The sequence below is a fragment of the Oryctolagus cuniculus genome, chromosome 1 (assembly GCF_051225735.1).
Source record: "Oryctolagus cuniculus isolate XC-2025 breed Fujian yellow rabbit chromosome 1, ASM5122573v1, whole genome shotgun sequence".
NCBI lineage: Eukaryota > Metazoa > Chordata > Mammalia > Lagomorpha > Leporidae > Oryctolagus > Oryctolagus cuniculus.
In genome coordinates, this window is record NC_142867.1 from 226,418,414 (window position 1) to 226,433,555 (window position 15,142).

The following is a 15,142-nucleotide window of genomic DNA, read 5'->3' on the forward strand; positions in this document are numbered from 1 at the left end:
CACATACCCGCCTCCATGTCTGTGCTAGAGCCAGGCTGGAGCCCTGGTCTCCCACTGCCCCCGCCGGCCCAGGGCTCCTTCTGCAAACCCAGCCTATGCCTGTGCATTCAAGGCTGCCTCTCCAGGGGCCTCCCTGGCGCTTCCCTGCAACGTGGCGGAGTGAGTCTCCCGCACAGCCCCCTCCTGCCGTCCTCTCTCCAGCGAGACAAAAGGCAATTTACCCAAATGTTATAATCACCTGGAGGCTGGCACGGGGGGCCATGCCTGCTTTATCTGCGGTATTGTCAGCCGCGCCGTAATGAAGGCTTTGTGGAGGGATAATATCACACTTGTAACTGCCAAATGAAATGCCCGCACGGCTCACTCAGCCCTGCCAGCCGACTTGGGCACTTGCTGCAAGCACAAGGCTAGGGAGGGAAGTTGCGAGCACTGAGCGCCTGCACATCTCAGCGCTTGGAGGAACGTGCCATAGCCCTGCTTGGCAGGTGGAGAAACAGAGGCTCGGGGCGTGGGTCATTTGCAGAGGGACACGCCGCTTGTAAGGGAGGATCTGGTGTTTGAACCCCGTCTCTCTGACACCGGAGACCATGCTGGGAACCGGTGAGACTCACTATAGCCTTTCCCTGAGTTGGGAGCATCTCTGGGAATTGGGGTAGGTCTTCCCCCAGAGAAACACACTTGAACCCCCACCTCCCGCCTCCCATGGAATTTTGCCTACAGGGGCAGGTCTGGCCACCTGGACACCATCCAGCGTGCCCTGTCGCCAGGTCTGCCCCAGAAATAGCCCCTCCCTGACCAGCTGGGGTTGCCCACTGGCGTCTTCTCTCCCCACCCTGATTCCCGAGGCCCTGGAAATTCCCCCTGCAGCTGAGGCGCCGTCAGATCCTGGTAACAATACGTCCCGGCTGCCTGGGCAGCCTCCTGGAGGATCCGCAGGGCACGGCTTCCCCTCCCTTCCCTTCCGGGCCAGCACCCGCGTGGTGGTTTTGTCCCCTTTCATGGAAGTAAGTGCAGGAGCCTCACCTCTCTCTGCTGCAGCCCAGGCTCTGGGGAGCGGGCGCAGTTGGCTGAAACCCCTGTTCCACGTCGGTCCTGGAGAGGCAGGCAGGGCTAGGAGCCAGGGGGCCGTGGAGTGACCGTGAGCTACTCTGGGCCCTCCTCGGAGTCTCGGTTGCCCAGTCTGAAAGCCGATGGCAGGGGTTGGGGTTGGAAATGGGCCTTACAGGGTTGTGGTGAGCCCCGAAGTGTGGACACGCAGAGGGTACAGGGGCCCGTGCACAAGACAGTGCTGCTTCTGTTGCAGCCTGGGGGTGACGAGCTGGAGGGCGGGGCCTCCTAACTCCACACCCTGGTGGGAGCAGCAGCTGCGCCCCCTCGGCAAGCTGCCCTCGGGCCTCCTCCCTTCTGCTTGTGCTGCCCACTGTGAGACTGGACGGGCGGCCGGATGGCCCCGCCCAGCCAGCGCATTCTGTTTGCAAGTCTCCGCCGCCGTCCTCCTCACTTCTTCCCCACCCAGAGCCTCGGACCCCCTAAGCTTTGTCCCAGGTGCAGGCCCTCCCTGAGCGCCTGTTTACCGCAACGTGCCACATGGGGGTCAGACCCAGTGGCTGGCCTTCGGGAGCGGTGCAGGGCTGGGGAGATTGGGTGTAGAAACACAGTCCTGGCACGAGGCTGGGTGTGCTCTGCACAGAAGCCTGGGACTTTAGGGGGCCTTGGTGCTCACAAGACAGCTCTGAGCCTCCCGCCCGTCAGGAAGAGGGAGAAGCTCAACCATAAGAGAAATACGTAGAGGGAAATCCAACATGATTATATGTCCCCAGGAGGTTTGTGTTAATGTTTGATTGAAATATCAAACGTGAGGTCCACCACCACCACCCCCCCCCGCCAAAAAAAAAAAAAAAAACTGGGAGTGCCCCTGGTTCTCTGGAGCCAGGAGCAAGAATCAGGTGCATGCGTCCCTCCCAGGTGTGTTGGGGTGGAGGGTGTCCCACAAGAGGCAGTGGTTGGTGAGGCCTTAAAGGGCCAGAGGTGGATTTTGCCATTGGGAAGGGAAGGAACAGCGTGGGCAAGGGCACAGAGATGTAGGGGTGTGGTGTACCCCAGATGGAGCCCCTGGGAGCTGCTTGTGTGTGTTGGGGGGATAGGAAGGAGTCCAGGAGGCCTCCGTCAGGCAGTGACGGACAGACTGGGTTTTGATGATCGCGCAGCAGTGTGTCGGGGCCCCGAAAGCCAGTCAGGGCATTTGGCTTTGACCCCTCATACAGTGAGCGGTGCAGACAAGACTTTCGGAAAGGTTTCCCAGGGACGTGTGTAGCGGCCAAGAGCTGCAGCTCTGGAAACAGGCTTGGCTCTGGCCCTGCACCCGCCCACTGAGCCCCAGAGCCCCGCCCCGTGAAACAGAGGCGACAGCAGACTGTGCGATGTTGCTGTGAGCACGCAGTGCGTTCTCCTCTGTCACGGGGTTCTGACGGTTCCTCCTTAACGCTCCTCTGAGGGTCCCACAGCCCCAGTCCTAACTCAGCTCTCAGCACCTGCCCACTGCCGGGTCTCCTGCGGCCCATCATGGGAGGGCTGCTGGAGAGCAGGGGCCAAAAGCAGTAGAGGTGCAGGGCAGAGGCTACCAGGTCAGGCCCACAGAGTGACCTTGGTCGTGGCACTTGGCTTCTCCGAGCTGCCTTCGTTCAGGGGCTAGGCGTCACGAACACGGCTGGAGAGCACGTGTTCAAATACGAGTGCTGAAAAGCCTAAAAGTGGGGAGGTAGGAAGAAGAGCAGCAGAAATGGTGCCTGGCAGGCAGAAGTGCTTTCCGACGTGAGACAGCTCTGTTCCTTGCCTTGACTTACCCTGGTGATAGCCCTAAATCTTGCCCTCGGCCTGACCTTAGAGACCTCTCCCCAACATTTCCACATCTTAAAACAGGTCCACACTCCCACAGGCAGCATCCGTTTTTTTGCTGTTGAAACTCAGAAAGGATCTTTATAGCTTTGCCTTGTAAATTATTTGACGACAAGTCTCCCACAATTGGCTGTGATTTCTGGAGGGCCGCGTGCATACTGGCAAAAATTAGGAAATGGAGCCCACAGTGGTTTTCAAGTGTAATAAAATTGCTTGGATTTCTACATTTAATAATTAAATCTGAATGCATTAATTATAACATTTATTAATTTCAGTCTTGCAGCTTCTCTTTTTGATATTTTAGAGCCATTTTTCCAAGCCTCTTAGGATTGAATAGGCCTTGAAAAGTATGTGGGGGCTGGGCCGTGCCCGTCTGGTACCCAGTGGGTAAAGCAGCCCCCAGGGCCAGCCCAGAGGCCTCCTTCAGGGAGAAAGGCAAGAGCACCGCCAAGGCGCGCCCCAGCTGCCCCGTGGCAGGCCCTGCCTGGGCAAGGACCCCTCGGTCAACACTGACGATGCCGTGGCCTTGGCCTCTGGCCACCACCGCTGCAGGCAAAGTTCAAAGGCTCTTTCTTGTCAGGAGCTGTGGCGGGGATGCCTTGGCCCTGCCCCACCCGCTGATGCAGCCCTGCGTTTGCACAGAGGGCGTGGCGAGGCTGTGTGCGGGCACAGGCAGGGGCGCTGCTAGCCCAGCCTGGACACTTCTGAGGATGGGTCTGGACCGCAGGAGATGAGGGCAGCCCTGCACAACAGAAGGCCCAGCCCCATGCTCGCGGCCAGCGTGGCACCGTGGCACCTTGGGGAGGGCTGTCTGCAGGGGAAGGTGCCTCGTCCTGCTGCTGTGCTCACACACACACACACACACACACACGCTCAGACTTCAGGGACTCACCCGCTCACTGCCTTGCTCAGCCATCCACACGCCGTGGGTCACATGCACACTGAGCGTTCCCGGGTGTCACACCATGCGCATACCCTTAGACATTGCCGCTCACACACTCACAGGCACACACCTACTCACACTTAGCTAGGTGTGAGAACAGTTGGGTGATAATGTGCCTATTGGGAGTGTGCAGATACTCGGGACACTGAGCCCTGCTCTCTGCTTTCTTTTTTTTTTTTTTTAACAGGCAGTTAGACAGTGAAAGAGAGAGAGACAGAGAGAAAGGTCTCCCTTCCGTTGATTCACCACCCAAATGGCCGCCACGGCCGGCGCACCATGCCGATCCGAAGCCAAGAGCCAAGTGCTTCCCCCTGGTCTCCCACACGGGTGCAGGGCCCAAGCACCTGGGCTGTCCTCCACCACCCTCTGGGACCACAGCAGAGAGCTGGACTGGAAGAGGGGCAACCAGGACAGAATCCGGCGCCCCGACCAGGACTAGAACCCGGTGTGCCGGTGCGGCAGGCAGAGGATCAGCCTAGTGAGCCGTGGCGCCGGCCCTGCTCTCTGCTTTTGATGCAGTGAAGTGGCAAGTCATTTCACCCCCAGCCCCACCTCATTCACTGCAGAGGATGAACATAAGCCCTCAACACACACGCATGTGCATACACACATACATGCACTCACACGTGCAGCCCCGCACACACTGAGCCAGGCCCTCCTGGATTTGGGGCAGAGCAGCCTCCACCCCCTCCCCAGGCCAGCGCTTTGTTTTTTCTGGATCTCCTCCCTTTCCCAGTCCCACCCAGCCCCCCTGTGCACACGCTGCATAGCAGGGGTGACCACAGGTGTGCCCAGCCCAGAGGCGTGCCACGCGGCGGCAGAGTCCCGCTTGTGGGTGCTCAGTGACCCCAATCAGCCTGTTTGCCTCTCTGGGCTCGCTTGCCCTGGCCTGCCCTCTGGATTTGAACAGATGTCATTACTGTGACTTTTGCTGATGTTCAGCTAGAGACCGCCCCTCCCCCAGCTCTCCTTTTCATCCCTGCAGGGAGCCACAAGTGTAGGGGAGGGAGTGGGGTTCCTGGTGAGTGCCTCAAGGACCCCCGCCCCCCCCCCACAGGTGACAGTATAGGAGTTAAAGACCTGTCAGAATCAAGTTCATTGCTTCCTCTTCCTGGGTGCCCACCCAGGGCACTAGCCGCACAGGCCTCACCCTGCCCTCTGCAGGAGGTCTTGCCGAACCCACCGCACGGACAGGAGCCTGGATCAGAGGTGGGGCGTGACTTGCCCCCGATCACCCAGCAAGCTGGTGGTTCAGTCCCGGTGGCTGTGCGCAGCCTGGAGTCCTGCCTTGCTAGCACAGTTCTGTCTTGGCTTTCGGTTTTGACATCTGTGTGCCCAGCGCTGGACTGACCACTTTTCGGGAATGATCTCACTTGGTCCTCGAGGTGGACCTTCAAGGCAGGCACTCTGTGAATGAGGAAATGAGACCCGGCCAGTGTGAGGTCACCTGGCCAGGATCTCTGAACCAGGAGTGCCGAGTGCCGAAGCCCAGGCCCCTAACCATCACGCGACACGGCTCCCTCCTTGCTGGCTGCCTGGGGCACTGCTGTTTCCGTGCAGTTGTTTGCCGGCTTCCAGAATCACTTCTTCCCCCAGCAATGAGTTGGCCTGCGGACGGCACTGACCTCACGCTCCGGGACCTGGACACGGCGTGACAGGCCCGGCCCCTCCCCACCCCCATCCTCACTGGCTCCAGATCAGCCCGTCTTTGAGCTTTCTGAGTGGTCCCCAAACTACCCAGCCTCTCCGTGTGATGGGACCGCCCCATCGATGCCCGTAAGACACAAAAGGCAGTGGTAGTCACGGCCTTGGCCCTGAACTTGGCACGCCTGCTCTGCCCTCCAGGGTGCTCCATTTGTCTAGGGTGGGGAAGGAATTCTTCCCGCTTTGTCCAAATCCCACAGGGTGAGCCCATTTCTTTTTATGTCCCCAAACTCTTATGTCTTTATTCATCCACTCACCAAATATTTATTACCTATTTTTCAAGTGCTGGGCCCTATGAATCGCTAGTGAATGAGACACGGCTGCCTCAGGCCGCTGGGGGTGACTGTGACCACGACCAAGACCTCAGCCTGGGTCAGGGAAGCTGAGGTCCAGGCAGGGCCTGTGGGGGTGGAGGACAGCCAGGAGGGCACTGGGTGCAGCCCACACACATTCGTGAGGAGCCTTAAGCATGGATTGTGACGGGACAGGAAGAAGATCACGGCAACTCCAAGTTCACACCTCCCTTTCCCAACCACACAGCCTTTAGTGCTCCATAAATTTATACTTTTTCTTTTTTTTTTAAAAGAAATCCTGGAACCACACGTGTTTATTCAATTTGGTTGTATGTATTAAAAGCAGTAATATACATATATCCAATGTAGATGCTTAAAAATATAATTATCATCTCGCTGAGGCCAGTCTGCATTTTTATATACATTAAAGCCCAGACATGGAAAGTGCCCTGGGCCACTCTGGTGCTCCCACAGGGGAGCACCCTGCACCTGAGCCAGGTCCTGAAGGGAAGGGTGTTGCCCTCAGGGGAACACATGGACGAAGGCTCAGAGGCGCCGGTGAGCAAGTGCACGAGGGCAACCGGCGTTACCTCCAGGTGGCTGCCGTGGCAGCGTGAGGGAGCCGCCGAGGGCAGCAGGCCTGGGGGCGGGAGGGTGTGGGGGCCTTGCAGTTCAGGCCCAGGAATGGGGAGTATGGGGTGGGGGGCCTTGGGGTCTCCCCGCAAGTTCCTTTTCTTTCGACAAGGAGCCTGGTTCTCCTAATAACGGTTGTCACAGCAGGGGGCAGTGAGGCCACGGTCAGAGCTTCAGACCCTGGGGCAGACAGCTTGGAACTGAAGTGCACCTGCCTCAGGCCTCGTGGCAGTCGCTTCTGTCCCCAACGCAGGGCACGGATCGGCCTCACTGATCCGCTCGCTCGTTCGTCGGCTGCTGACTGAGCACCTGCTATGTGCCAGCCACTCCTCTAAGCTCTGGGGATGGCACCGTGTGCAAGCACCTGAGGCTCCTGGTGTGCATGAAGCTCACAGTCTGGACGGGAGAGGCAGACGTGTGAATCAACCGGAAACCTGCACGGCGGTGTGTGTTAGCAGGCAAGCGAAGTGAGAACGACGAGACAGGATGACCGGGCGCGGACGCGGCTAGACCAGGGGGTCACGGAGGAAGCAGCGCTCGGTTCAAGCCTGGATGCCCAGAAGAGGGTGCTCCCAGAGCGTTTGTAGCTGATGGCCTGCAGACTGCATTGGGCAAGGCAGTTACTGGGCATCTACTGGATGCTGGGGCCGGCGGCCAACAAAATAGACAGAACCCTGCATCGAGAGCTTTCAGACGGATTGAACAGGAAAACACAGCCCTCAAATAAGTTCAGATTTAAATATAGGGATGGGGGAGAGAAAGAAGTGGATGAATTTAGTGTGGGTGTTTTGGGTTTGGGAGAACTTCAACTTCTCTTGGAGAACTTGGTAATCTTGCTTCTAAGGGAATTCACCAATTTTCTTAAAAGTAAATTGTTTCTTTTAACAGCAGTTAGATGTACAGCATTTTTTTTTTTATTTGACAGATAGAGTTAGTGAGAGAGAGAGAGAGAGACAGAGAGAAAGGTCTTCCTTCCGTTGGTTCACCCCCCAAATGGCTGCAATGGCTGGAGCTGTGCTGATCTGAAGCCAGGAGCCAGGTGCTTCTTCCTGGTCTCCCATGTGAGTGCTGGGCCCAAGCACTTGGGCCATCCTCCATTGCACTCCCGGGCCACAGCAGAGAGCTGGACTGGAAGAGGAGCAACCGGGACTAGAACCCAGTGCGCATATGGGATGCTGGCACAGCAGGCGGAGGATTAACCAAGTGAGCCACGGGGCGCCGGTCCCTCAGCACCAGTTTTGCCACTGCCACGTCTCTAGTGAGTACTCAACATTAATATCAATGGGCAGTGCAGAGTAGCCTTGGCCATCACTGCCATTTAAGGGTGTGGGGCCAGGATATGCCCATGTGGTGCCGAGGGAAGCAGCCATCGAGGCACCAAGTGGGTAGGAGAGCTGGCTGAGGATGAAATGGAACGTGTGAGCGCCGTTGTGCAGAATCCGCGTCAGTACAAGTCTGGCTCCTGACCAGTGAGCAGGATGGAGAGGAAGGAAAGCTCGGCCAGGTGCTGGCCAGCGGTGTGGACGACATGCTCCACAAGGACCTGGAGGAGCTCCTCGCTCGCTCGCAGAGCGCTGCGACACTCCTGGCCTTCGCGTCAGACGCCAGCACATAGACGCCACAGCCGTACCGTGAGTGTGTCCAAGAAGAAATGAGTCGGTGGGCTTTTTCTGTTAATAAATAGTTTATATACCCATGACAAAAAATAATAATAATTAATAATACGAAGTTCCCAATATACCCACACCCCGTTTCCCCTATTAGTAGACATCTCCCATTGTATGATTCCCTGTGTGATAACCAATAACCAGACACTGACATTGATAGCGAAGAATAGATATTGTTAACTGAAGCCCACTGTGGTGCCCCTGCGGCCCGTGTCCTGTCCCAGGACCTGATCCAGGACGCACTTTGCATTCAGTGTTGTCCCGTGGGCTCTGCTGGGCTGTGATGGTTGCACAGACTCTCCTTGCTTTTTGGTGACAGTTTGAGGAACACTCCTTAGGTTTCTTGAATTTATTTGATGTCTTTCTCGTGGTGAGACCAGGGTTGTGGGTTTGGAGGAAGAAGACCATGGAGGTAGAGAGTCATTTGTACACATACAAGGGGGTACCATCTATCCATGTGCTTTTAGCCATGTTGAGGTTGACCTTGAATGCTTGGCTGATGCAGTGTTTGTTAGGTTTCTCCATTGTAAAATTATCTTTTGTTCCCTTCCTTTGTATTCCACACCATTCTCTTTGGCAGGAAGTCATTATGCACAGCCACACTTAAGAGGTGCAGAGCAGGGGCTGGTGTTGTGGGGCAGAGGTTAAGCCATGCATCCCACATTGGAGTGCCTGGGCTCTAGTCCTGCCTTCTCTTCCCATCCAGCTTCCTGCTAAAGCACCTGGGAGGCAGCAGAGAATGGCCCAAGTACTTGGGTTCCTGCTACTCACTTGGGAGACTCCTGGCTTCAGCCTGGTCCAGCCCCGGGTATTGGCAGGCATTTGGGGAGTGAACCAGCAGATGGAAGATCTTCCTTTCTCTGCCTCTCCCTCACCCTCTGTCACTCTGCATTTTAAATAAATAAACAAATCAAACTTTTTAAAAAGGAATGTGACGTGCAGAGTAACTACATATGTTATTTGCAATTCTTCAGCTCAGAAGACTTGTCTGTTTTCTGACTTTTATGCGTTTTTACCCAGCATTTTCGTACTAGGTCTTTTTGCATTTCAGAACTTCAAGAGCCCTGCTGGTATTTCTAGTAACCCAGAAATATTTTTATTTCAATAACAAAGTGTGTGAAATTACCACGACATCGAATTGGAGGGTGGGAAAAAAGCCAGGGACTATTTTGCATTTTTTCCCTGCTGTCAAAATATGAAAGAAGATTTACAAAAAACAAAATCAGAAAGAGGAGGCTCTCATCCCACCGCTGAGCTGACCAATATTCACATTTCAAATTATCAGCGTTCATTTTTCTTCTGTGCACAATTTGTACACAATGTGCTGTGTGTGTCATCTTGCTTCTTGCCTCTTCCCTTTCTCTCTCTCTCTCTTTTTTTTTTTTTTTTGCTCATTATCACATCATAACCATTTCGCTGATGTTGCTGTACAGGCTTCATAACTATTACTTTCGGTAGCTGCTAAATCTCACCTCACATGGCTTAAAGTGGCCATCGCGTCTCCTCCCAAGCTAGCCCCATGCCAGACTTGTCGTCGGTGCTCAGAAATTATTTGTTAAATGAACGAATACATGGCAAAGGAACCATTCACTCGTTTCTAGAGCTGTGGGTTGTGCTGCATTCTCTTGATTCAAAATCGTTCTGTGACAAATTGATTATTCCTTTAGGACCCAGTCTCAGAGCAGAGTTAGAGGGCCAACAGGGGGCCCAAAACTTTCCGAAGAGAAATGCACCAAGCCAGAAACTGTCTCCCGCTTCCCTCTGCCCCGTCGGCAGTTGTGCCAATGGTAAAAACTTAGAATTGATTAAAGAGTTTGTGGGGGTATTTTTCCCCCATCTTTTTCTCCCTCCTCTCCCCCTCCCCTGGCTGCCAAAAAGGGGGAAAATTGTCTGAGAAGGTAAAGATGTTCTCAGACAATCATATTAACATATTCCAACAATCGCAATTTGCAAAATACTAATCACAGCTCCCAGGATCTGGGGCGGGGAGGGGGGGCACGCACGAGGGGGGGGGGGAAAGGAGGGGCATTAATCAAAGCCACAGGTTTAATTCCATTTTAAATATTGATGAAATGTGCTCCGGCAGCGTCACCCTGGCGTGGCAGGGCCAGGGGAGCTGCGCGAGGCGCCGCCGGGGACGTGGAGGGAGGGCTGTTGAGCAGCTGCCGGGAGGGGAGGCATCTGTCATTCAAATTGGTGGCTGTGCAGCCAGGTAGAGAGTGAAAGCGGTAGTGAAGAGGGCTGTTAAGTCCATTGCTGTCAATTTGTAACGATCAGGGAGGGGCCCGCGGACTGGTTGAGCACAATAAACCCAGTTTGTCTGGTTTCAGGGGTTACGGCTGAAGAGGCTGCAGCTGCACTGATTCGAATAGCCTAGAGACTTCAGTACTGTAATTAGCAACCAGGCTGCTCACAGTGTGGCAAAAGTGGGCTCCACCAGCGCTTAACTCCTTGTGTGCTGACGCATCCCCGCCGCTCTCCCCGCCCCTGGGTTTCCCAGCCTCAGCCGGGACCCCCAGGCAGCCTGCCCAGGAGAGACTAAGGCCCATGGACATTTTAGGGCAGTTGTCCAAGGCCGGAGCAGACCAGCCAGCCAGCCTTTCCCATTAGGTTGCATGTAAAGAAATGGGGGAGGAGGCGGGGGTGGCTTGGGCGAGCTCTGTGCCGGCAGCCCCAGCTCTTGGCACCGCCGGGGGTCTGCCCTGCGGTGAGAAGCCAGCCTCCAGAGCCTGGTGGACCTTGGTTCAAACTACTCTGGCTGTGACCCAGGACAAGGCTCGGCGCTTCCGTAGAACAGGGTCATCTCCCCTACCTCAGCCGCTGCTGCAGAAACCCTGGGTGCATCGTGGGCTGTCCGTGAGCCGCCACCTCCCTGCACCTGCGCCGGGCACTTTTCACGGAAGAGCAGGTATCCCTGGGCAGGGAGTCAGGTTGGAGGGCAGCCTTTCACAGGGCCTCCACATCCTGGCTCTCAGGGAGCCCCTTCAGTCCACCACGGCCACCATTCGTCACCATCTCTTAGGCAGGTGGCACTGGGCTAGGCATGGGGTAAGGACTTTAGGCTGTCACCATGAGGGTCACGCTGGAGGCAGGGATTGGCGCAGAGAGAAAGAGGCTCAGGGTGAGGTGGGCAGGCAGCAAGGCCAAGAGCAAGGTCACCGAATCCTACACAGACTTCCTCCTCCCACTGCCTGCGAAGCCAGAGAGATTCTCCCCTGCATCCACGAGGGGACGTTCCCAGGACGGTCTGTCCCAGGGAGCGGGGAGGATGGGGTGTAGGACGCGACGGAGCCAGACACAGCCTGCAGAGGCAACGCCCCAGACATGCACGAAGCAGCCGCAGGAAACAGTGCCAAGAACCTCGGGCTGAAGCCCGCAGCACAGGGCCGCCTCTGCACACGTGTGACAGAGCTGGGCTACATCCCGCCGTGGAATGGGGCGGGGCACTGGGGCTGGGCTTGGAGGAGAAAGCAGGATGGTGGGGGCGGGGGAGACGGAGTGAGTCCAAAGGAGGGGGCTACCCAGAGAGGCGAGGAGGGTGGGCTTGGGCTGAAGGATAGGAGTCACTCAACTCTCAGGATTCCAGGTTTGCAAAACAGTCTGGGTTCAGTCTGAGCTCTCCTTGTCCTAAGCGTGCAGGTGTGGACAAGTAGCTCCACCCCCATGAGTCTCTGTTTGTTCACTGTCAAAATGGGGGGGCAGCTCCTTCAGGGGATACCAGGCAGCTCCCGCCCCTCCTCCCCGCTCCCCGGGGAGGCACCTGGCTCCCCCTTCTCCTGCAGAAGCCCTGGGTTCCGTGAAGAGAGTCAAGAATGGGGACCCCCACAGTAATCACTAGCTCCCAGGAAAAGGCAAATTGAAATCACAGGGAACCCTGTCGCATCCCAGTTGAGACCACTATTGTCAAAAGATCAGGATGTGATGAGAAGGGAGCGCAAACTAGCACCACCGTTAAGGAGAACAGTGCGGGAAGTAAAATCAGGTCTTCCGTGTGACCCAGCCACCCTGCACTCCCATGTTCGTCGCCGCACTGTGCACCCCAGCCAAGGTAAGGGGTCCATGCAGGCGTCCATCCACAGGTGAATGGATGGATGAGACAGGTATCTTTACATAATGGAATACTATTCAGCTATCAAGAAAAAAAAATAATAGAATCCTGACATTTGCAGCAAAATGGTTGGAACTGGAGAACACTGTGTTAAGTAATCCAAACTCAGGAAGACAAACACCACGTATTCTCCCCTTGTACGTGGAAGTCTAAAAAATATTAGAATAGCGGTTGTAGAGAACTAGAAAGGAGAGAGGAAGACAGAGGGAGGTTGGATAACGGGTACCAAAGCCCAGTTGGACGGAAGAGGTTCTGCTGTGCCTCGGCACACGGGGAGGCTGCTGGTCATTGTGTGTGGTACGTGCTGTAGAATGACTGCAGGACAGGAGCTGGCAGGCTGCACACGCAGAGGAAGCAGTGGGAGCTGATTACCTCGCTGATCAGTTTGCGCTGTATGCTTGCGTTGAAATGAGGATTACATGTTAATCAAGAATTTAAAAAATAAATGCATAGGGTTGGGCCAGCGCTGTGGTACAGCGAGTTAAAGCCCTGGCCTGCAGCACTGGCTTCCCATATGGGAACTGGTTCAAGTCTCAGCTGCTCCACTTCCTATCCAGCTCCCTGTGCCTGGGAAAGCAGTGGAGGATGGCCCAGGTCCTTGGGTCCCTGCACCCCTGCGGGAGACCTGGAGGAAGCTCCTGGCTTCGGATCAGCTCAGCTCTGGCTGTTGCAGCCGTCTGGGGAGTGAAACAGCAGATTTCTCTCTGTCTGTCTCTGCCTTTCTCTGTATCTCTTTCAAATAAATCAAATAAATATTTTAAAAAAATACATACATAGGGCAGGCATTGGGGATGCAGCAGGTTGAGTCGCCACTTGAGACACTCATATCCCATATCAGAGTGCCTGGACTGAGTCCCAGCTGCTCTGTGCTGCTGATCCAGCTTCGTGCTGATTCGCCTAGGAGGCAATGGAATCCACCCAAGCACTTGGGTTCCTGCCACCCATAAGGGAGATCTAGAAGGAGTTCCTGGCTCCTGGCTTTGGCCTGATCTAGCCTAACCTAGCCCTAGCTGTTGTGGGCATTTAGGGAGTGAACCAGGGCATGAAAAGATTTCCCTGTCTCTCTGTTTCTCCCTGTCTCTCTGACACTCTCCCTTACAAATAAATATCATTATATATATAATATATTATATATAATAAATATATAAAAAATATATAAATATATAAAATAGATGGGAGTGGGAATTTGGTGCAACAGGGAAAACACTTGCTTGGGAGACGCACATCTCATATTGAAGTGCCTGGGTTTGGGTTGTGACTCCACTTTTGATCCAGTTTCCTGCTAATGCACACCCTTGGGGGGGGGGGGGGACAGTAGATGACAGCTCAAGTGGGAGACCCAGTTGAGTTCCAGGCTCCTGGCTTTGGCCTGGCACAGCCCCAGCTGTTGCGGGAATTTACTGAGTGAATCAGCTGATGGAAGATTCTCTCTCTGCCCTTCAAATTAATAGTTTAAAAGTAATAATGAATAAGTTTAAGAAAAGAATGGAGAATTAAGAAAGGACTTTAGAATCTAAAGGCCCTGCCCCCTACCACTGCCAGCAAGACCCCAGCCCACTGTACCAGGGGTGCCATTTATGGTACAAGGATACTTCAACAACTTGGTGGAAAATGGAATTAAAAGATAAGCTTTTTTGGTACAAAAACTTTTGAAATCCTATATATGAGAGGTCCTCAAAATACTCATAAAAAATGCACACTATTAAAAAAAAACACTATTGACAGATTTCAAAATTTTTTGGACCCAACTAAAATTATCTCTTAATTCCAAATTTCCATGCATGTTTTGAAGTCCCCTCATAGGTCAGGCCGGACGAGTCCCCAGCGGGAGGCGGCCAGTCCAGCCCAGCCCAGGTGGCTGGCCAGCCTCATGCTGCCTCCACCAGCAGGCTGGGCAGACGAGAACCAGTCTGTGTTCAATCTCCCCGAGACCAAGTGAAAGGCCTGCACCTGCCCACACAGGGCTCAACAGACTGGAAGGCATTCGGGTCTGGGGTCTCCCCAGGGCAGTGCCCAACTCCTCCTCTTTGCTTACAGATGATGACGAGCACGAGTGGATCGTGCGGACGTGTCGGAAGGGCTGGGACCAGATCGTGGGCCGCTGCATCCAGCTGTGAGCTGTGCAGCTGCCTCCGTCAGAGGCTTCCACCCGCCCGGCTCGCATTGGCCGCCCAAGGCGGGGCAGGCTGTAGTTCTAGAACCTGGCTTTTGCCTAAGGAATAAAAGCTTTCTGCACCCTGTGGCCCAAGTGTGCTTTCCTTGGAAAACTTTCCCAGCATCCCCTGTGTCAGAATGAAATCGTGAACTACAGATATTCCTGGGCGCCACCTCCGAGTAGCCAGAGCAGAATCACCATGCATGGGGCCTCATAGCTTGCTCTCCCAGGTACTTTCTATGCGCATGAAAGTCTGAGAACCATCACCTACAGGAGTAGGCAGTAGGAATGGACAATGAAGGGGTGCAGGTGGGCGTGGGCGTGGTCTCTGCTCCACCTTCAGGCGAGGGCTGGGCATCAGCTTTTGCAGATGGGGAATCCAAGGTTCTGAGGGAGAGAGCAACTTTGCTCGGTCTCAGAGGGGAGTGACCGGACCCCTGTGCCCAGACTCGCTACTGGTACCTTCCCGTAGGCCTGACAATGCTTTCCCAGCACGGTCCTTCCCTCCTGGCAGCTCCCCCCAGGCACAGAATGAGCCTGGTGCCATAGAAAAGGTGCATGTGGCATCATGCACACCTGGGCTCAAATCCCAGCTCACCCACGGGGATCATGCAACCTTGGGCAAGTCACTTGTGTAAGCCTCAGTTCCCTCATCTACGAAATGGTCACGATGCTGTTAAAAACAAGAGTCGCAATGTGGATTGAACAAGATAATACAAGCAAAGGGGCTGGCATTTGTCAGGT

General features: G+C 55.0%; 1 protein-coding gene across 1 annotated transcript in view; it reads left to right on the plus strand.

Moving 5' to 3' along the window:
• The window catches only part of MORN5 (MORN repeat containing 5), a 35,997-nt gene extending 21,512 nt beyond the window's left edge, over positions 1-14,485 (plus strand). The window contains exon 5 of the mRNA XM_008273368.5: positions 14,281-14,485. Within this exon, the coding sequence (XP_008271590.1) occupies positions 14,281-14,360 (80 nt within the window). The 3' untranslated portion in view covers positions 14,361-14,485. The remainder of the gene's footprint in view (positions 1-14,280) is intronic.
• Positions 14,486-15,142: the final 657 nt, after the last annotated feature.